The sequence below is a fragment of the Argopecten irradians genome, chromosome 1, assembly GCF_041381155.1.
Source record: "Argopecten irradians isolate NY chromosome 1, Ai_NY, whole genome shotgun sequence".
In the NCBI taxonomy this organism is placed as follows: Eukaryota; Metazoa; Mollusca; class Bivalvia; order Pectinida; family Pectinidae; genus Argopecten; species Argopecten irradians.
In genome coordinates, this window is record NC_091134.1 from 57,473,089 (window position 1) to 57,495,268 (window position 22,180).

The 22,180-nt window shown below is 34.9% G+C and overlaps 1 protein-coding gene across 1 annotated transcript; it reads left to right on the forward strand.

The window, feature by feature from the left end:
• The first annotated feature begins 47 nt into the window (after positions 1-47).
• Positions 48-10,678, forward strand: LOC138335023 (RWD domain-containing protein 1-like). Its single transcript, XM_069283924.1, has 7 exons — positions 48-202; positions 5,276-5,371; positions 6,923-7,050; positions 8,518-8,661; positions 8,895-9,021; positions 10,073-10,135; positions 10,536-10,678. Exons 1-7 carry the CDS (start codon positions 130-132, stop codon positions 10,634-10,636), a joined length of 732 nt encoding a protein of 243 aa, XP_069140025.1. The 5' UTR covers positions 48-129; the 3' UTR covers positions 10,637-10,678.
• The last annotated feature ends 11,502 nt before the right edge of the window (positions 10,679-22,180 follow it).

A 22,180-nucleotide genomic window follows, 5' to 3' on the forward strand; every position in this document is an offset into this window, starting at 1 on the left:
AACGGAAAACGTCGGTATTTTAATCGAATCTTTATCATTGGTGTGTTTGTATTCAACACACATATGTGGTTACGAATCAAACGTGTATGCAACGTTGATGACTGACACAGGCATGCACGAAACGAAAAGATGACAGACTTTAAAGAAGAGCAGAATAATGAAATAGAAGCGTTAGAGTCAATATACCCCGACGAAATTACGGGTATGTCATATGTTTTGAGTAAACACATTTGTCTACAAAGTTTAATGAGTCTACATGCACTGTATTTAGCAATAGTTGATGGCAATGGTTTAATTTGTGATGTACATACATTTTACGACTATATAGGTCTACTTTCGATTTGATTTGTCATTATGTATTTTTTTTTCATGGCTTTGTCAAAATTTGTGATGTACATACATTTGTAGATAAACAGTTTATCGTGTATACATGTAGCGGGTCATTACTTTCGATTTGTCTAGGCAAGCTAACCAGTCAAGCTGTTTTGTCCGTAGGTGTATTGTGTACCTGTGCTGTGACCTTTGTATTTCTCTATACTGTGGTAGTGTTTGTGTCGTGCATTCATTTCTCGTGAGATGTCCTAAATGTGTGTCTGTGTTTTCTCTGTTGTGATTGGCTGCCTAGACTCGGGTATGGGGATAAATTCGGGGTAGTTCTAGTAGACTGGGCAGTCTGATGGATTAAGTTCCTGCGTGCTGCCAGCTCCGCTACTAGGCTATAGGTGACTATTTTATATTTAGTAATTAGATGGGAATAAAACTGTAATAGATAATTAGGTACGGGAAAGGGGGCTGGTTATAATATGTGTGTGGATGTATGTGTGCATGATGTATGTTGTAAATAGTTACTGTTATAGTCATAATAAACTGTTCATTATCGTCTAAACCCTGTAGTTTGTTCTTCCTCCTACCAACAGACAAGCATATTAAATAATACCCAACGAACCTGGGTTGCACTAGGGGCGCGCCGGGCGAAGTTTGACATCCTTTCAAACTGGGCCCGTCTCGCTCCTGTTACAAAAGTGGTGCTGTTTTTGACCAGAGCTTGTTCTGTTTGTAGGGGGAGAATATATATTTTGTAAATTTATAGCCAGTAGTTCAAGATGTCCATGTTTGGGAATAGCTTCAATAGCCTCGCATATAGTCTAGGATTACGCACGCCTAGGACACAGGGACCCGACAATATACAAAGCAATGATAACACCGGTTTTTTTTGGGGAGCCCACTACACCAGAACATCCAATTATAGTAGAACCCGTATATTATACACGGAGTGATGAAAACATGTCCATAGAAATGTACAAATGTATGATAGTAGTTATAGCGAGGCTGGTTCTAACAATTGTAAAGAAGGTGTTGACTTATTATACATGTAATTACAGAATCAGCTTCCAATGCAACAATTAGTAACATATAGAAAAAAGTGTCAACACATATACACTGTTAAGTATTATGGACAAAATAACACAACAGATATTGTGGAGTACACATCTCCACATACAGAACATGTGAGCATATAGTAACAAGAGGATGAGGACACATTCATCATTGGCAATGGGTGTACAATCGCAGGGCGGAACTGGTCAAGTACCAGTGTACCCTGTGTACTTCGAACAGTATTGCAACCTATAAGGCGCCATTATCAGTTTACCTGGGACGCAGCGAAGGAGGGGGTTTGATCCCCCTGAGGCCGGTTCCTAAGCGGGTTGCAGCATATAGCGGGAGTGTCCAGCGGAGGAGACACATTGCTGCTGGAACCGGTCCAAGGTTGATCAAGACCTCCGGAGTGCGGGGAGGATGGGGATGAGGAGGGAAGGACCATAGCCACCACCGTGACATATGGACTAGGGAGGAGCCGAGATGGAAGCGCCGATTACACTGGAGATCTACAATGTATACTGTACAGAACTATGGACTGTGTTAACGTGTTCTGTCTGTGAACGGAAAAGGAACATTATATTTTTGGTGTACATTTATTTTTCATGGTTCAATTATACAATTGTTAATTCTTAAAACTATTATGATAAAAGTTATCTTTATAACGTATTTACTTTGTAATTTATACATGTGTCTAAGAGTTTGTTTTTTGTATGCAAGATTTGTCACGGGATGTAACTTTTTGAAAGAAAGGGGGAGTGTAGCGGGGGACATTAATTTATATGTTTACTGTCTAGGCAAGCTAACCAGTCAAGCTGTTTTGTCCGTAGGTGTATTGTGTACCTGTGCTGTGACCTTTGTATTTCTCTATACTGTGGTAGTGTTTGTGTCGTGCATTCATTTCTCGTGAGATGTCCTAAATGTGTGTCTGTGTTTTCTCTGTTGTGATTGGCTGCCTAGACTCGGGTATGGGGATAAATTCGGGGTAGTTCTAGTAGACTGGGCAGTCTGATGGATTAAGTTCCTGCGTGCTGCCAGCTCCGCTACTAGGCTATAGGTGACTATTTTATATTTAGTAATTAGATGGGAATAAAACTGTAATAGATAATTAGGTACGGGAAAGGGGGCTGGTTATAATATGTGTGTGGATGTATGTGTGCATGATGTATGTTGTAAATAGTTACTGTTATAGTCATAATAAACTGTTCATTATCGTCTAAACCCTGTAGTGTGTTCTTCCTCCTACCAACAGACAAGCATATTAAATAATACCCAACGAACCTGGGTTGCACTAGGGGCGCGCCGGGCGAAGTTTGACATCCTTTCAAACTGGGCCCGTCTCGCTCCTGTTACACATGTAATAGTCTAATTAACACAAAAAATAATATGAAATAATTTATTTTGCCTTTGGTACATACGCATTCAGTAGTTCATTCCATGGCGCAGTTCATTCCATATAGGATATTGTGGTACGGAATTTTTTCGGGATGCAATAAATTATTTTTCATATTTTTAACTTGAAGTAAAATTAGAAGCTCAAACTTTTCAATGGTGGTATTGATGTAAAGTAAGTAACTTTTGTAACTGAAGAAAAATACTAACTCGTCTGCTCCTGTTTTTAATAGTGAAAAAATACCATTTGTCAGCGGTGGAGCATCTTTAAATATGTTGGACACATTGATATAGATTAATAATAATATGAATCATGCATGGCATGTGAAGAGCAAAGCTCTACTTGTTTATTTTCTTTTCTATTTCAAGTAGAAGTCATAATTTCAAAAATAAAATGATGTACTTTGAAGTAGACCTATACTAGTAAGGGCACGAAATGCGAAGCACTTCTTAGATCACACAAACATGAAAGTATAAGAAAGAAAAAAAACAGTTTTCAAAATTCAATCCTACACTCTGAAAATTTCAGTTAGCGGCTGCCATTTTTTACCCTATGTATCCGTGTGAATGCGATACTTTGAAGTAATCTTGTTATAAAATCAAGCGATCCAAACACTCTTATGATCCGATCATCAGGCAGGAGCTTATAGTGCTGTAACAGGAGAGAAGAAAATGTAGCGACCAGACCGGGATTCGAACCCGGAACCCTCCGAACACTAGCCGAGTTCTCTACTGACTGAGCTACCTGGTCACCGATGATCGACCAAGTCCAATCCCGCTACACTCCTCGCTCCTTTCTCAAAGTCTTTGCCCTTAAAGACACACGAGACCCTTCCAAACACCATCACCATGGGTTATTTAGTTGGGCGCCAATTCTGTAACAGGAGAGGAGAAAATGTAGCGGCCAGACTGGGATTTGAACCCGGGACCCTCTGAACACTAACCGAGTGTTCTACTGACTGAGCTACCTGGTCACCCAGGGGTTTTATTATCAGGCGGTACCCAGTACTTTTTGCCGGTTGAACCTGGCTGTGGTACCGCTTGATTTGGGCTAAATTACATTGGATAGCATACAGATGGTATAGAAAAGTACCCCCTGAAATTGCAATTGTACCGCCTTTCCTGGAAACCCCTATCACCGATGATCGACCCAGTTCAATCCGGCTACAGTGCTATCACTCTTTATTTGCAAGCCTTGAAGTAATTTGGACCATGCAGCTTCCAATATAATCGGCTGACCAAAAACAGAAATTCCATTACAGAAATAAAATTTCTTTCTTCTCAAATAGGGGTTTGGAACAAGGATAGAGTGTGAATATATGTATAAAAATAAACAGAAAATTCTGCTCTGTTATTTCCATAAATTGCACATTTTAAAATTGCATAATTTATGGTTACTGAAACATCTGGCTGCGCCTTTTAAGGCCTTGCCTTCAGTCATGTTATACGATATAATAATTTTCTAGTATAATAAAAATTTTAGTTTCAACAGAACTCAAAGATTCAAATTTGGACGTTGATTTTCTGTGTCCACGCAGTGCTACAGGCCTGGGGTGCCACGAATGTGAATCCTATGAATTCGCGCCATTTGTTGACGTGATGAAACGTCATGATTCATTGTGCTCATCTACACTTGGTAGATATTTTGACTGCATTCCATAGCTTTTTTTAATTTCAAAAGTGTTATCATTATTCCTTTTAAAAAAATGTTTAATTACTCCTGTAAATGCATTTGCATTATTTAAATATATTTATTGTGGAAAGCAGTATCGAAGCAATGCACAAACCGGAACAGGTTAAACAAAAAAAAAAATTAGCCATCTATCCATGCAGTTCATAATTGATCTCAGTCATGTATTTTTGCTTACGTACATGTTACCGGAACAGAACTTCGAAAGAGCTTTGCTCTTATAAATTTAGGCAAAGTATATCTGAGAGCGCACTAATTAATCCATTCTTTCGTTTGTTGGTTTTTAATTGTTACCAAATAGAAAAATACCTGACCCAGCGATTGAGCTCTTATCAATGTTATGTGTTTTGTTCTTATTACTTATTGTGTGCATTGACTTACTGTACTGTCGAAACCATTTTTATAATGAATGAACTGAATTACTGGCATGGAGTTTATAACAAGAAAAACAATATTTAGCATAAACTACTTCTACTTTCACTTTATGCAAAAATATGTGACTGGCAGTACATCATGTGACATATTTTTGCATAAAGTGAAAGAAGAAGTCACTGACTGTGGCTAAAAAATGTTTCTTGCATTTAAGTTTTGATGTGAGATCTGCCAAGGGTTTCAGGGAGAGTATCGTACTGAATACTCTTGGCTAGCTAGTGAAGTTGCATTTATAGTCAATTTACATGGATTTTTGTTACTATCTAAATTCTCTTCTTACTCTGTGTAGTTACTGCATTTAAAAAAAAAAACAATGTTTAAAGAGGACACCTCCATTTCTGAGATGTTTTTTTCATCATCCATTATTTTCCTTTTACATTGCAGTATTATCAATAGAACCTCATCATGTTTTTACTGTGGATATCAAGTCACAAGAAATAAGTGATCCCTACAACACAGATGAGGCACCAGAACCTACAGGTAAGTGCTTCTTCTGTTTATTAAAATATAAAGCTGGGATTGAATATGTAACAGAACATGTTGAGACCAGACCGGGCTCTGAACATCAACAGAATGCATTACTGGTGAAATACTTGATAACCTATATAGCTATGACTTACTGATAACCAAGTTCTGTTACACTCTTCCTCTTTGCTTTACCAAACACACAACAATTCACAAGTTTGCATATCCCGTGCTTAGTCAATTGTACTTCCAATGCAGGGGTTGGCAAGCTTGTTCATTTTCTAACGAGAGAGGAGACAATGTTTTGTAGCCAGATCAAGGTTCAAGTCTGGGACCTCCGAGTACGATACTGTAGCTGGATGCTCTATCAATTAGTTACTTAGTTTAAATATAGCGATGATCGACCCTGTGCAATTCTGCTAAAATATATACTGTCTACTCTGTAACTAGTGTTGTTCTGATTAATCGATTTAGTCGATGTCTAGTCGTTTCTAACCAGAAATTGATTAATCAATCTTTGTTTATCATAATCGATCACAGTGACTCACGTTGGCAATATATAATGATAAGAATTTTGTGGATCATGACGTATATTTATTGCCAAGGAAGCTAGCATTTAATCTACATCTTCATTTTCCGATGTAAATGTGTGAAAGACGATTCCTGCTACAATATCAGGACATATGGATTTTCCCAGAAACAAAAGTGAAAGATTGGTAATTTGGTAGAAACGTCACTTGTTTGGAAGTGATGATCGATCATGAAAATGCAACTGATTCCCAGCAGTATCTATTCCCAGTGTTCTCAGTTAGCACACAAAATTCTCCATTAATTCTTTACAATGTACCTTATATGCTATTATCAGGTTTTTAAAAGGACATGAACCTTTAAGTAATTTAAACTGTAAGTTTGACTAAAATACATATATCTATGGCATGTCAGATACCTTACTAATTAGAATATATCAATTATTATGCATATATTATTAATTATATGTCGATACTTTCGTGCGAAGTCCTTCCGTCCGTCTTTCGTCTTTTAACATTTCTTGTTACTGCTATTTCTCAGAAAGGGCTGAAGGGATCTTTCTCAAATTTCATAAGTAGGTTCCCCTAGGACCCTAGTTGTGCATATTGCATTTTGTGACAAATCAGTCAACAAGATGGCGGTAAGGCAGCCATCTTGGATTTTGATAGTTAAAGTTTGTTACCATTATTTCTCAGAAAGTACTGAAGGAAGGTCTCTCAAATTTCATGTCCAGGTTCCCCAAGGGCTTTAGTTTTGCATATTGCATTTTAGGACCTATCATTTAAGAAGTTCATTTTGTATTTTGATAGTTGAAGTTTGTTACTGCTATTTCTCAGAAAGTACTAAAGTGATCTGTCTCAAATTTTATATGTAGTTTGTTTGAAAAAGTTTGAAAAGCGGAGAAAAGATCCCTCTTTCCCTTGTCAGACATTGATCATTCTTTGTTGGGGGCCAAGATCCATCTGAAATCTTTTGTAAGAATTGTATTTGAACCTGTTATAATTCTTTGATTCATTTAGTATTTTTTGTTGCCTATAGCTGAATGCACGCTGCAATTTTCTTATGTGGAGAACTATCCAGAAGAGCCACCAGTGTTTGAAATTACAGAATATGAAAACTTGGAGGAAGATCAAATTGAAACACTGAACAGTTTGATAACGGAAAATGTAAGTATATTACACATCAGTCACAACTCTGTAACCAGACATAAATAAAATCTAGGAAAAAAAATTTTCAGCTCAATAAGTTTAGCATGGCCACAAGTTAGATCACAGGCAAGGTTACATGTCAGATCTTTGGCAAAATATTGATAGTTATGATCTAATAATTGTTATTTTGTTGTAGATAAAGGGGAGCAACTCTAAAATTATTTTAGTAAGATCATAGCTGGTTTAGAAAATGAAATTTCCTCAGTTTGATAATTTTGCCTTATCTAGAAGTTACTGACAAGGTCAGATCATGAGCAAAGTCATTGGTCAGATCACTGGCAAAGCCATGTGTCAGATCACTGACAAAGCCACGTGTCAGATCACTGGCAAAGCCATGTGTCAGATCACTGGCAAAGCCACGTGTCAGATCACTGACAAAGCCACGTGTCAGATCACTGACAAAGCCACGTGTCAGATCACTGGCAAAGCCATGTGTCAGATCACTGACAAAGCCACGTGTCAGATCACTGGCAAAGCCACGTGTCAGATCACTGGCAAAGCCATGTGTCAGATCACTGGCAAAGCCACGTGTCAGATCACTGACAAAGCCACGTGTCAGATCACTGACAAAGCCACGTGTCAGATCACTGACAAATAGTGGTTTCTGATGTAGAAACTATTATCAGACTTCATTTTGCATATACAGTAAAACCCCGTTATATTGCCACCCGTTTTACCGCCAAACCCGCTTATCGCCATGAATTTATTCAGAACGGATTTCCCTCCATACAAATACACCCGTTATACCGCCAAACCCGCCTACCGCCATCCGCCATCACATTTGCGGAACAAATGATTAAAATAACACTATAATGACCTCATTAATATCGCCAAATTCTGTTGATAGGGACACATGTTTTTGTAAAGCTGCCGACTGACAGGTAAACAGCTAAACACACACTATGGCCGCGTGTATGACCCTGTGTGCACGGTGAAATCAATTAACAATATGGGTACAACTTTGTTATAGTTTTACAGGTAGGTGTCGTAAGTTGTGGTGAATAAAACTCACTTCTGAACATGCATTTTACGTACTATTAACGTTAGTTATTTATTGACAAAAAGGAACCCACAAAGTTGTTTCTCGATATCGCCGTTCGTTTATATTGGACTATAAAATGCAACTAGCAATTTAAAGAGCGATAGAAATATTACGTACGTGCAGAAGAATCCGCTGTTTATAAGTAAGATCAAATCGTTGTCTGAGTGCCGTTTATTACCGGAGTACCTGTTTTGATATTTGCAGACATGTGCTTATGTGAGGTCACGATATACCGTCAAACTCGATATATCGCCAAAATTTAGGAAAACAGAAGGTGGCGATATAACGGGGTTTTACTGTACATTGTATATACATGTACATGTATTTGATATTAATTTTATTCAAATGATGTAACGTTTTATGATACATATTAATTTTGACAGATTGAGGAATCTCTTGGAATGGTGATGATATTTACCATAGTCTCAGCTGTACAGGAAAAGCTCACAGAGATTGTTGAGGAATCAAGGAAGAAGCGGATAGAGGATGCAGAAGCAGCGAAAAAATTACTGGAAGAACAGGAAATGGTAAATTATATATATATATATATAAACTTTATTCTATAGGACAATATTATCTCTCATAATGACAACATTCATATATTTCTTTGAATTGTCTGGAATACTTGCAACAATCTATCATGTATAAATTCAGAATAGCAGTTTTAATTGGTGTATTGAAAGTTTCACTATATGTTCCTTGTAAAAGTAATGACCATATATGTATGTCAGTTATTTCATGGTACACTTTTTATGTGCAGAAAAAGTTTGAGGGAACCAGAGTTACAATAGAAACCTTCCTTGCATGGAAAGCTAAATTTGACGCAGAGATGAGTGAACAGAAAAGGCTGAAAAATCAGACAGTTGTAGGTCCTAAGGGTCTCACAGGTAGGCATTAATATTCTGTGTCTTTGTTTAGTGCTTAGATCTTTTGACCCAAGGTCATTTGGAGCTTAGCTATATCATCAACATACAAACCTATTCATTGTTTTAAGCCCACCATTATCAGATGGTCCATCGTCCTTCATCTGTCCGTCCGTCCGTCCATTAACAATTAATTCTTGTTACCAAGCCCACCATTATCAGATGGTCCATCGTCCTTCATCTGTCCGTCCGTTCGTCCATTAACAATTAATTTTTGTTACCACTATTTCTCAGAAAGCACTAAAGGGATCTTTTTCAAATTTGATATCTATGTTCCCCTTGGACCCGAGTTGTGCATACTTTATTTTGGGACCAATCTGTCAAAAGATGGCCACCAGGCAGCAATGTTGGATTTTAATACTTAAAAGTTTGTTACCGTATTTCTCAGAAAGTAATGAAGGGATCTTTCTCAAATATCATATCTAGGTTCCCCTTGGATGCTTGTTATGCATATTACATTTTGGGACAGATCGGTCAACAAAGTTATTTTGATAATTAAAGTTTTGTTACGGTTATTTTCCAAAAAATACTGAAGGAATATGTCTCAAATTTAATACATAGGTTCCCCAAGGTTGTGCATATTGCATTTTGGAACCGATCAGTCAACAAGATGGCCGACTGGCCGCCATTTTGGATTTTGATAGTTAAAGATTGTTATTTTTCTGAAAGTACTTCAGGTATTTTTCTCAAATTTCATCTGCAGGTTTCTCTAGCGGCCAAGTTGTGCTTATTGGATTTTGGTATTGATGGGTCAACAAGATGACTGACCGGCTGCCATGTTGGATTTTGATAGTTAAATTTTAAAAAGTAGAGAAACGATCCGTCTGTCATTTGAATTTTGTCAGACATAGATAATTCTTTGGTGGGCGCCAAGATTCCTCTTGGATCTCTTGTTTAATAACTTTTTCACTTAAAATGTTATTTGAAAATGCATTTCTTTCAATACTAGTTATCTGCAAGCATTGAACCAAAATTCTTTAATATTCTATAACATATTATTATGTGTATAATTTAGGAAAAGAGCTGTTCTTCACCGACGACACAATGAATGATTCTGATGTGAAGTTTCTTCAATCAGGTATGTTTTTTGTGTGTTTTTAAGACATTACCAGATAACATTTAAATTGTTGAAGTTTCAACAAAATTTAACAAAGGAACATTGTTTTCTCTGTCTATAATATAAGATTGTCTGAGATTTTACTATAGAATAATCAATCTTGTTCCCTCCTATCAAAAACTGTAAAACTAGATCTATCATGGAATAACATGTTTGGTTGATATCTACACCAAAGTATGTCAGCTGATTATACTTACCAACAATCTTCTACTTTGATGGTTTTAGTTGTGTACATGTAATCCTCATTGATTTCAACACTGTGTAATTTTTGTTGGTTACTGACAGCTGCCGGCTTTCTGTCTATAACTTAATAGAAAATATGTAAATAACAAGAAAAATATGATAAATTTTGTCATTACAGAGGAAGATACAGTAGAAGTTGATGAATCCTTGTTTCAAGACATGGATGACCTTGACCTAGATGACAATGACCTTGACCTTGAAGATACAGCTGTTGATTAATATTTTAGATGTTTTATATAATAAATTAAAAATTATTTGAAATTACGTTTTTGTTGTAATGTTGGACCCCTTGTTGGTCTTAGTAAGCAATATAAAATTGCACTCACCTGGTAAAAAAGTTGTAGGGAATAATCAATCTTTTCTTAAAGATGCTCCACCGCTGACAAATGGTATTTTTTCACTATCAAAAACAGGATCAGACGATTTAGTAATTTTCTTCACTTACAAAAGTTACTTTACACCATTACCACCTTTGAAAAGTTTAAGCTTCTAATTTTACTTCTAGTTAAAAATATGAAATATAATTAATTGCATCCCGAAAAATTCCGTGTCACTATATCCTATATGGAAGGAAGTACTGATTGCGCATGCACCAAAGGCAAAACGAATTATTCTATACTATTTTTTGTGTTAATTAGGCATAGATATAAATGATTAAACACCAATTATTGTTCAAATGATGAATATCATTAATGCTCTGTCGGCGGTGGAGCATCTTTAATAAGGATGAAACACTACCACAATTATTGATACATTGTATATTATTATAATAATTACAGTCATATACAATGAACAGACAATTCAATAAAAATCCAAAGTAGCCAGGCAATGTTCAAAGTGCAGCAAAGATGGAAAAAGTGAGTGGACAAGAAAATTTTAACTAGATATTTTATACCATGCATGAAATCCATAAACATATCTATTACTTTTCACATTAAGAAATGTAGTTTATTAACCTAGCAGGAGCTGATGTTTTTTAGGTCATCTGACTGAAGGGTGAGGATGACCTACAATGTATAGTCGTATGTTTCATCCGTCCATCGTCCGCAGTGCGCCGTCCGTTAACTTTTCACATTTTGAACTTCTTCTCAAGTTCTACCAGTGCGATTTAGCTGAAACTTACATGAAATGGTCATGACATGGTCCCGACCAAGTGTTGTTATTTTTCGGGTCGATCCGAAATTAAAGATGGCCACCACAGCCGCCATCAAAAACACATTTTGAACTTCTTCTCAAGTTCTACGAGTGCGATTTAGCTGAAAATTGCATGAAATGATCCTGACATGGTCCTGTCAAATTTTGTTAATTTTCGGGTCGATCTGATATCCAAGATGGCAGCCGCCATATTGAAAACACATTTTGAACTTCTTCTCAAATTCTATCGGTGTGATTTAGCTGAAATTGCATTAAATGATCATGACATGGCCCGACTAAGTGTTGTTATTTTTCGGGTCGATCCGAAATCAAAGATGGCCGCCACAGCCGCCATCTTGAAAACACATTTTGAACTTCTTCTCAAATTCTACCGGGTAATTTAGCTGAAACTTGCATGAAATGATCCCAACATGGTCTCAACAAAGTGTTGTTATTTTTCGGGTCAATCCGAAATCCAAGATGGCCGCCACAGCCGTCATCTTGAAAACACATTTTGAACTTCTTCTCAACTTCTACCAGTACGATTTGGCTGAAACTTGCATGAAATGATTCTGACATAGTCCCGATAAAGTGTTGTTATTTTTCGGGTCAATCCGAAATCCAAGATGGCCGCCACAGCCGTCATCTTGAAAACACATGTTGAACTTCTTCTCAAGTTCTACCGGTGCGATTTGGCTGAAACTTGCATGAAAAGATCCTGACATGGTCCCGACAAAGTATTGTTACATTTCTGCTTGATCTCAAATCGAAGATGGCTACCATGACACTGTATCCAATTAATTTCCTATACGTTAAGGCCCTTGGGCCTCTTGTTTGAAATAAAATTTGTTGAAAGAAATTGAAAATGATCCTGATATGGTCCTGACAAAGTGATACCATATATAATTAATTTTACCATTGCCAAGGTAGTCGGATGACCATTTGGCGTTTTCTCAATTTTGTTTCAAAATTCATCTGGACTGCCATTCGAACTTTGTCTCGGTCTGCTAAAAATGTTAAATAAATTCCTTTACTTGACTATACATGAGGAAAAGATGCTATACATGAGAAAAGATGGTTGTATTTCACAATAATTCCACTGATGATATTAGTTGTACATATCTAAAATAAGCAGGATAAGGAGGGTGGGGAATGTCAAGAGGAATCAAATTGCAGACTCTGTGGTAACCCAGAAAACGTGCAAGCTCATTCTGTCTTCATTCTCAGTTGCATTGGCGAATGGATGGTATGTCGTTGCAGATATATTGGGCATGAACAGGAAGGCACTAAGGAAGGATGGTACATCTGTATGTGACTGAAGTTTGGCAACTTTGTCCAGGGAAAGTACAGAAGGTGACACAATGGACTACTTGGGACTTGGTACTGATGGGGACTTACAATGTCAAGCTGATCTTGGTAGAGATGGCTTCATTACGACTTTAGCGGAGACGTGAACATGGAAAGTGAACTACAAGACCTTTTGTGAATACAAAAGGTGCTGTGATCACAGATTGATGGACATGTGAGCAGTCCAGGGATGGGATTGACACCAAGATATATTAGGTGATCCACAGACCAGTAAGGTCATTCTGTTCAAATTTTGCGGAAAGCCAGGAGTCAGTGTCCTAACAACAACGTTTTCACTCCTGCTTTGAACTTCTCAATTAGGCAATAGATATTTTGACGGATAAACAAATAGACGGTAATTGTTTTGACGGCATCACATTTTCTTTTTGGTGAACGGGGTTGATGACTTCAGTATTTTGACATCCTTTGACATTTAGTTTGAAAAGGACTTCATAATTAAAAATGTACAACATAAAATCGACCGTGTCGATTAAGGAGGGTCATTATCACTTTGTGTTATAATTCCGAATGTTAATTTTTGTGTGTTGTTTTGTTCACTATAAAATTTATATTTGGAGTTCTCCAAGTTACAATTTCAAGCTAAAAAGGATTTTATTGGGACAATACACCGACGATACAGCTAGCACTTATAAACTTATAAAATAATAACACCTTATAAAATCTCACTTAAACTACTCTAAGGTATACGAGTCTACTACATGTAATAATATGATAATAAGTAAGATAATATTTTATGATAATTATGTAACAATTTCCTGCAAAACTATTAATTCTATAAAAAGAAAAAACAAACTTACTTTATTAACAAAACGTTCTGCTAGATTAGCTTTCATTTTCCATTCTATTTTCTTAGTGTTAATTTGTGTCTTCAACATTGATTTTGTATTATTTATTTTGAAAATCAAACTGGTTTAAATTTTGGGTTGTACTTATCATATAGCATTTCACTTATAAAACTGTCTTTATCAAAACTATTTCATGAAAACTAGAAACTAATCTGAAATATATACACGGAACAAAGAAAACATTATGTAACATAGCAGCTTACTTTTCAGTTCACCATCATACTTTAAAAAAAGATGCATATGGTGACTTGATAAGTAAGTTATAGAGTGGTTCTACACGAATGGTAATTTTACGAATGGTAACTTGATAAGTAAGTTATAGAGTGGTTCTACACGAATGGTAATTTTAGATAGTCAATACACGAACATTCAATACCTTAGAACTGACTTGTAACTATAACTGAATAGGCTTCAACTGCCTTCTAGAGAGGTCTAGAATAAATCTACTTGGTTGTGAGAATCATGACTTTTATTAAACTTTATGGATTATCTACTTGGTTGTGAGATGCATTATTCTCATGATAATGAGAACAATCGGTAACATGCAGGGCAGTAGTGGAGAAGATATGGAAGACAACACTTAGATATCTGATTCAACATGCCATGCTTGGGTTTGGCCGATTCTACCTTGTACTGTATATGGACCTTTATGATGCCATCAAACGGGTAGAGCCTTATTCTCATCGTGATTAAGTTTTACATGAGAAGTAAAAGAGGACGTATTAAGCCCAATCTAAAAAGCCAGTATAACAAATGGGATTTCAGAAAAATCATGATTTTTCATTCGAATGTGAAGGAAAAATTGTTTTTAGCACTATTAACCTAGCAATAATGACCGATATACTGATGGAAACTGAGCAAGCAGCACAATACGGCCATATCAGTTTAGGTCCTCTTTCTAGAGATATATAGTATACATTGAGTGATGAGTAATTAATAAAACAAATATAGTAATTAAAGTAATCCAGATATGCAATCTTGCCACAACATGTCCTGTTAACCTCAGCCATTGTGTAAGTTTATTAAAATTTAATTCACATAATTCGGAGATATGTCATATATGGCCTTCTCAGGATTTTGCATGACTCTGAGGCAGAATATGATACTTGACAGTTATGGTCAAGTAAGTGTGCCACGGCATCCCCTATTCTGTTTGCGATGCGTATTAAATGTGTGTGAATGTCTGCATGTTTTGGAAGGCTGCGGTAAAGTAGTTTTATGTGTCATTTTAATAGTTGAATTCTCATTGTCTGCATGTTTTGGAAGGCTGCGTTATATTAGTTTTATGTGTCATTTTAATAGTTGAACCCTTCTAATTTTTATAGTGCTACCTCACAGAAACAGGTCGCTAACACGTAACAGTACATTCACCTGACTGGTCATACTCACAAAGGCAATTATGTTATTTCACTCGCTCCCACTATATGCTGGTCGTCAAACTGTAGCAGAGACTGTCGCTTTTATTGAGTATGGTGTTCATCCAGGGTCTTCATCCCTGGAGATGACGCTCAAATTTAGGCCAAAAAGAGAAGAATTCATTTTGTTCTCACAGTTAAAGAATTATAATAATAATAATAATAATAAACATATCTTATCATTGTCTTTTTCATCCATATAATAAAACATTGTATCTGCCTGCATAGACAGTTACGTACAGAGGATGTTTTTGACTCGTGTAGCGGGACGAGCAACCAGCTGGCTACTGAGCTGGTCGAAAGTGGAGGGGTTGCAAGAAATCTTCTTAAAACTAACCTGATCAGAGCTCTTTAAAAGAACATAATACCATTTCTACAATTATTCTAAGCGCATATTATGTCATATTTGATATCATATCAAAATGTTATTCTATTATGTAATTTTCAAAATGGAGAAAAAAAATACTTACAATATTGACTTAGAACATTAATTGATTTAGCGTTAGAGAAAGGTGGTTTAATACAACTAAGGTGGTTGTGATTCTATTTTATTTATAAAAAAGGATAATTTAACGAAACATGTAAAATATATACAAAACCAAAAATTGACAGAAGCTTTTCGGTATTAATTGATTTAGCGTTAGAGAAAGGTGGTTTAATACAACTAAGGTGGTTGTGATTCTATTTTATTTATAAAAAAGGATAATTTAACATCCATACAGTATCTTCAAGTGTAACGATATGGATGTTTTTATTTTAATAAGCTTTGCTGTTACTTGGGTTTTATTTTTATCAACCAATGACCCCCCTCTCCTACTTTTGATTAGTAGCAATGACTTAGTCCTCACTGCTGTTACATTTCGCAAATTCAATGGATAACATCTACAAAGTGTTGTTGATAGTTTAATAATTTTCGATTTCCACGAAAATCACACTATCTGCATGACTTAACTAGTTCATCGTATAGAGAGTACAATTTAAAAGATGATACTGCGTTCCGAGGAACTGATTTAGAAATTCTTTATTCAATAAGAGAAAATAACGGACGATAATTCTTGACGTCATTGCGTGTTCCTGTAACACTGTAAACAGGTATGACGTACGTGGTGACGGAAATTAGAAAGGTGTTGGCATTTAGAGGATAAAAGGACAATATGTTTACAAAGAAAATCTACATTGTCTTTAAAGACCCACTACTTTTCCGAAACAGCTTTTGATTTTGAAATCTGGAATATAAAACGAGATTTTTTATTTTTGTTGAGTCGCAAAAGTCATTAGCTTACCGTTAATACGACACTCATAATCAGCTTCTGAACAATTTAGTACAAATGAATTAAATGGTAATTTTCATAATACAGATGAATCTTCACTATAACATAGATTACAACGGGAATCTTGCATTTTGTTTGGTATTGTGACCTCATTTTAGGATATCAATATAAATTTCGTAAGGAGCTTTAATTTTTTTATGTTTCGGAAAGATTATAGGTCTTTAATTATAGTTATGTCGGGCTCAACTACTTTCAAGAAGGGTCTATTTTTATTATTGGCATTAGATATTCCTGTCTCGGTTTCTAAAAAGGTACCATTCCTGAATATTTCCATTTTGTCACAGAGACTCCCATTACTCTAATGATAAATATGACTTGCATTATCAGTCAATAAATGCAGCTTAGACTTGGTGTACAAATACCTATATACATGAATAGGAAACATTTTAACTGACACTAAGTTACTCCGCGCGGTAAAATTGACACTATCATTATATGAATCAGTTAAGTTATGGAATTATAAAAAAATATCTTTAAACGTCTGGATTATTAATGGGAAACGGAAGCCTTATTGAAACGTTAGTGAAAAATATCGAGTTTTTGTTGTCTATTTACATTATTTAAATTTGTTTTTATCTCATTGACCTCGGCTGTTTAGGTCAATTCGTTAAAGTAAGATTATCAAATATTCACTCGCATTTAAAATATGTCTTACTGTACTCCCACCTAGATTGCATTTATATCTCCAATAATTGCAATCTATCAATCCCTTAGTTATTTAATATACTTTAGATTGCTTTAAATATAGAAGGTAAAGAGATATTTTGCCTCTTTAGATTTATAAATTGATAATATTTTTACATTTAAGAAACAGAATTTTAAATTTGTTGATTTAATACGGGTTATTGTATATCTTCAAAGACACATTACTTTCTGAAAATAACGTAACTTGTACATGAATATCAATGGTAACGTCAATATATAACACAAAAATCGCAGTTTTGATATCAGTGGTTCTATAAACATAGTAACATCGATAGCTAGAATAGTTTCAACAAATCGGAAATTGTACGCTTTACCGTATATAAATTGGTATGATGAGTTACCACTAGGTAAACTACTGAAATGGACACTTTGTCTTCAGATACTGTTACTATGAATTGCAAATAGTCTGTCCTCAATGACAATTGGATCTTTCGATAACCTGCTAACTTTCAGAAATTTTTTTCTTAAAAACTATAAGAAAATACGAAAATATATATCGATGGCCTAAGATTAGGTTATATCATAAAACAAAAGATTTCCTGTGTAATATATGTTAAGAATGAAGATTTCCTAGCTGTTTTGCCGTTTGGCGCAATAAAAGACAACTTACGCGATGACGGTGGGATACATAAGACGACCCGCGTTATGAATATCAACATTTGATTTATTTTGATGAAATTGTTCAGAATGCGATGGAAACTAGCATTAACGGTAAGCTAATAACTCGTCCAGCTCTACAATGTTATCTTGTTTTATATTCCGTTTAATTATCAAAAGCCGTTTCCGAAATTAAATTGTTGTTAACACCAAAGGTCGTTACTTTTCTCATACTGCGATGACGTTATTGTCAGTTAGCCGTCCACACATAACATCAGTTTTCAAACTAAATGACGTCATTTGTGACATAGCTTCTATTCGTAATGAATCGATATTTTCAACTTCAAAAGCTTGCGTACATTAAACTAGGTGATTGAGAGATTTTTTCGGAAACATTCCTTGACCAAAAATGTTTGGTAAGCGATGTTTGGTAGGCTTTTTATTTTGCTTAATGCCCGATAGCCGTTTTGATGTTTTTGTGTTTTGTTTTTTGTTTAACTTCATTTTATACACTATCGTGTACAATTATATTTGAAATTAATACCTGTGTGACAGTACATCCTAATTTCAATAAAACATAATGATAATATATTCTAGAATATGGACATATAGTTACTGTGTAAATAGTCGGACGCATTTTGGGTATATTTAAGGTTCGAATTACCTTATTGAGAGTGATCTTGAAATTAACATCTGTTATGCTTTTCACCTTTGTTAGTTATTCTCTTTCCCTTCCTCAGTACCTATCTAGTTGTTATGTAATGCACAATATACCATATGTAATTTACATATATTAAAGTACTTTTTATCACATACACGTATTATAGTGACTTCGTCCGTGTAATATTCATATCCGCACATCCTATAGAAATAATTCTTTGATATAAGATGAGTTTTTTTCAGTAATTCAATGTCTTTTAAAAACTGTTTGTGATTGCGCTATACCCATGATAGTAGAAAGAAGTGCACTCTCATTCATTTATAGTGAATGAATCTTTTTCCTGCGCAACAAGAAAATGATTTACTTACGTTTTAAATGTCATCTGTATAGGGATTGAATGTATTTTTCTAATTTTTATAGCGGTTATGAATAGCAGAAGCTGTCTACATATCCCGCGTTAGCACTCCTTGGAAGATATGTAGATATCTTCTGCTATTCATAGCCGCTATGAAAATTAGAAAAATACATTCAATCCATATATTAACATTAGAATAATTTATTAAAATAAACATTATTGAAAGGATATATATTATATTTAAAATTATGACACCCATGCACGACGAGAAACGTTAACGAGATTAACAGCTGGATAACAAAGTCGTTCCACAACGTCAAGTTTTCAAGCTACCGCCTTCCGGTCGACCTATTTTTGCAAATGACAAACGATAAACAAGAAATATTAAGTTTTGATTGACTTATTACACTAAACCTTAGTTGATTCTATATCAAGAAACAACACATTAGAGATTTGACATTAAAATATTGTGGGGGACTATTTTTATCGAAACAAAACTGGCGTATTGTTTGAAATCAGCTGATCGATGCACGAGAATAGTTGTATTCATAGTGTATTCATATTGTTTTCATAGGCAAATATTCGTTTTCGTCAGTTGGTTGATTCATATAGTGACGAAACACTCGGAATGTAAATATAAGCACACAGTTGCAGGATAATCACGGTACATGGTTAGATCTTACAATACATGATTTAATATGGTGATCGACTCAGAAAGTTGAGATGACTCGGCAAAGCCTCGTCGTCATTGCCATTCGCACTAAAATAAACCATGTATTGCAAGATACCAACCATGTATTCTCTATTGGATATCTCACCAGTGTAATATGACCTAGAACGATTTGCCTTAATTAACTGTTCTGAGCAGGTAATCCATTGCGGCGTCATCATATAAAAAATGGCGTGACGTTAGGAGGACGATCCAACAAAATATTTGCTCCCACTGCATTTTGCGACGCATTAAAAAATCGAAATGTAGGTGTTTAATTTTGTGATAAAAATAATCTTGGTTGTGGTCATTTTATATAAGATAAAAGACACTGAAAAATTCAAATGAACGAGCATTTAAGACCAAACGTGTATATGTTTTCGCCAGATCCTTCTGGCTAAAGGCTGATTTTGTTTACTCACATTATAGAAAACAATAAAAATCACCATCTAAAAGACTAGTATAATGATTGACTGAACATGGGCAACATTTCAAAGCCACTTTTTAAACATACAATTTTGATTCAGTACTATTCTGTAAGTATTTTCGAAAGTCGGTAACATAAGTTTAACGATTAAGATTTATTGAAAACACGTGAATTGATGCTAACCTGCCATTCTGTATAATTTTACCGCTATCTTCTCATTTACATGTGTAATGGACATCATCTCGCAAAGAGATGGTTTAGCCTTTGAATTTTCGCCTTTCGCTATAAGGTCCTTTCGGCGTTAATGTTCTCACACTCAAATGACGTTATTAACAGTTAGCCGATCACAAATAACATTTAATTTTCCATCCAAATGACGTCATTACTCATGATAAAACTTGTCTAAAAAAATATAAATATAACATATGGGACAAGTATAATTCCAACCGTGTGGACAAAACAAAATTGTCAAATTTTCGAGGCGATCTGCTCCTTTATCAAGATATACAAAACGAACATGATAACATAATAGGAAACGAACAGTAATGCGGGACAAAGTAGACAAATATCAAACTATAAATTAAACATAAATATAACATAAAAACATATCACTTGTCTAATAAACATCTTTGACAGAGTAAATATTATGAAACAAATACAATTCGAGTTTATGCGAAAATGAACTTAAAAAACCCAATAGATGGTCAACATACATGTACCTAACATAATTTTATTTCATTTACTTTTATATTAATTTCATATATGAATAAAGTCAATGGACTTCTTAAAATTAAGTTTGATACAAAAACAATGATCTAGTATTATATCATTCAAAGTTAAACTTTTTACCAATTTCATTTTTAAAAGCTTGAAGCCATTAATTGTGCTATATAGCCTAAGTGTCCTATATCCATTGTATAATGCGTTCAGTAAGATCAAGGCCGTGATTTTTATGGTAAAATGCTACATACAAATTGGCAAACAATCTATTTCATTAGTTGAAACTACAGAGGGTTAAACGTTTCAGTGAGATCGACAATAAAAAACAATTTATTAGTAGTGTCACGAACGGACATTTATAAGAATGAGAATAAAAACGATTTAGATACTTCTGCATTTGTAATATTTCTTTGTGTCAGCATCGATACAGCACGTTTCCCCGTCCTTCATTAATATTTCATAAAACAATCTCCGGGTTTCCGTAGGAATTCGAGCAGAAGCATTTAATGTGCCCGTTAGATGATAGTTGTCAAATACAAAATCAATTTCGACCTTGATCACCCGCCGACTACCGATTCCAATTTTCTTGGGCTTACGTTTCTTTCCATGTCGTGTGTCCACTGCAGGTGTTAGCTGTTGGTGAAATATCATTGATGTGTAGGTAGTGTTGGAATCTGTGATAACTTATTGTTCAAATGTCTGTTTTGTCCGGAAAACCAATTACACTTTTATTGGCAATCTATATTTAACCTGGTTCATCCAGTAGTTCACCAAATAACATAAATGCTTATACCCGGCTATCCTTACCAAAATACATAAATATTTAATAGATAGATAAATAAATTCATTGTAAATACAAATGTAAATAATTATAAAAAAAACACCTAATAAAGTAATAACAAAAATCAAAATAAAAAAGAAGTCTCTGCTTATTATCAAGCTTTTAAATATACAATATTATATGGCGTGTCATTATTTATGATTTGAAATTATTTTTTTCTTATTTCTAACATTAATGAGAGCGAGAATATCATACTATTATATTTTAGATTAAATATAAGTAAAAGTATTTAACCTATATTTGTTTATCTACAAAGTAATCGTAGAGACTGTTATTTTCGCGGGGATGATATTGTTGCGGGGATGTGGGGATGATATTGTCGCGAGGATAATATTGTCGCGGGGATGCGGGGATGATATTTTCGCGGGGATGCGGGGATGATATTTATACGGATAATGTTATGGTCGCGAAAATTTGATCCGCGAAATGATGAATGAAGGATGAATCAATTGTATGCTTATACCAAGGAAGCGAAATATTAAATTGGTGAAAATAACCGTTTTTGTGGTGTTTTGCGGTATCTAATAATGTTTTGTAGGATGGATTTAATATTTTGTAACCTTTTGGTTTTTTTTAGAAATATAGCTCACGATGTAAGATGTTTCATGATAGATTATATTGTCCATTTCGAATGACAATTTATGAAATAAATCTT

Coding starts and splice junctions, on each gene's coding strand:
- LOC138335023 (XM_069283924.1), top strand. CDS start 130: ATGACAGACTTTAAAGAAGAGCAGAATAATGAAATAGAAGCGTTAGAG. Junction 5,372..6,922: donor TGAGGCACCAGAACCTACAG/GTAAGTGCTTCT, acceptor TGTTGCCTATAG/CTGAATGCACGCTGCAATTT. Junction 7,051..8,517: donor ACAGTTTGATAACGGAAAAT/GTAAGTATATTA, acceptor TAATTTTGACAG/ATTGAGGAATCTCTTGGAAT.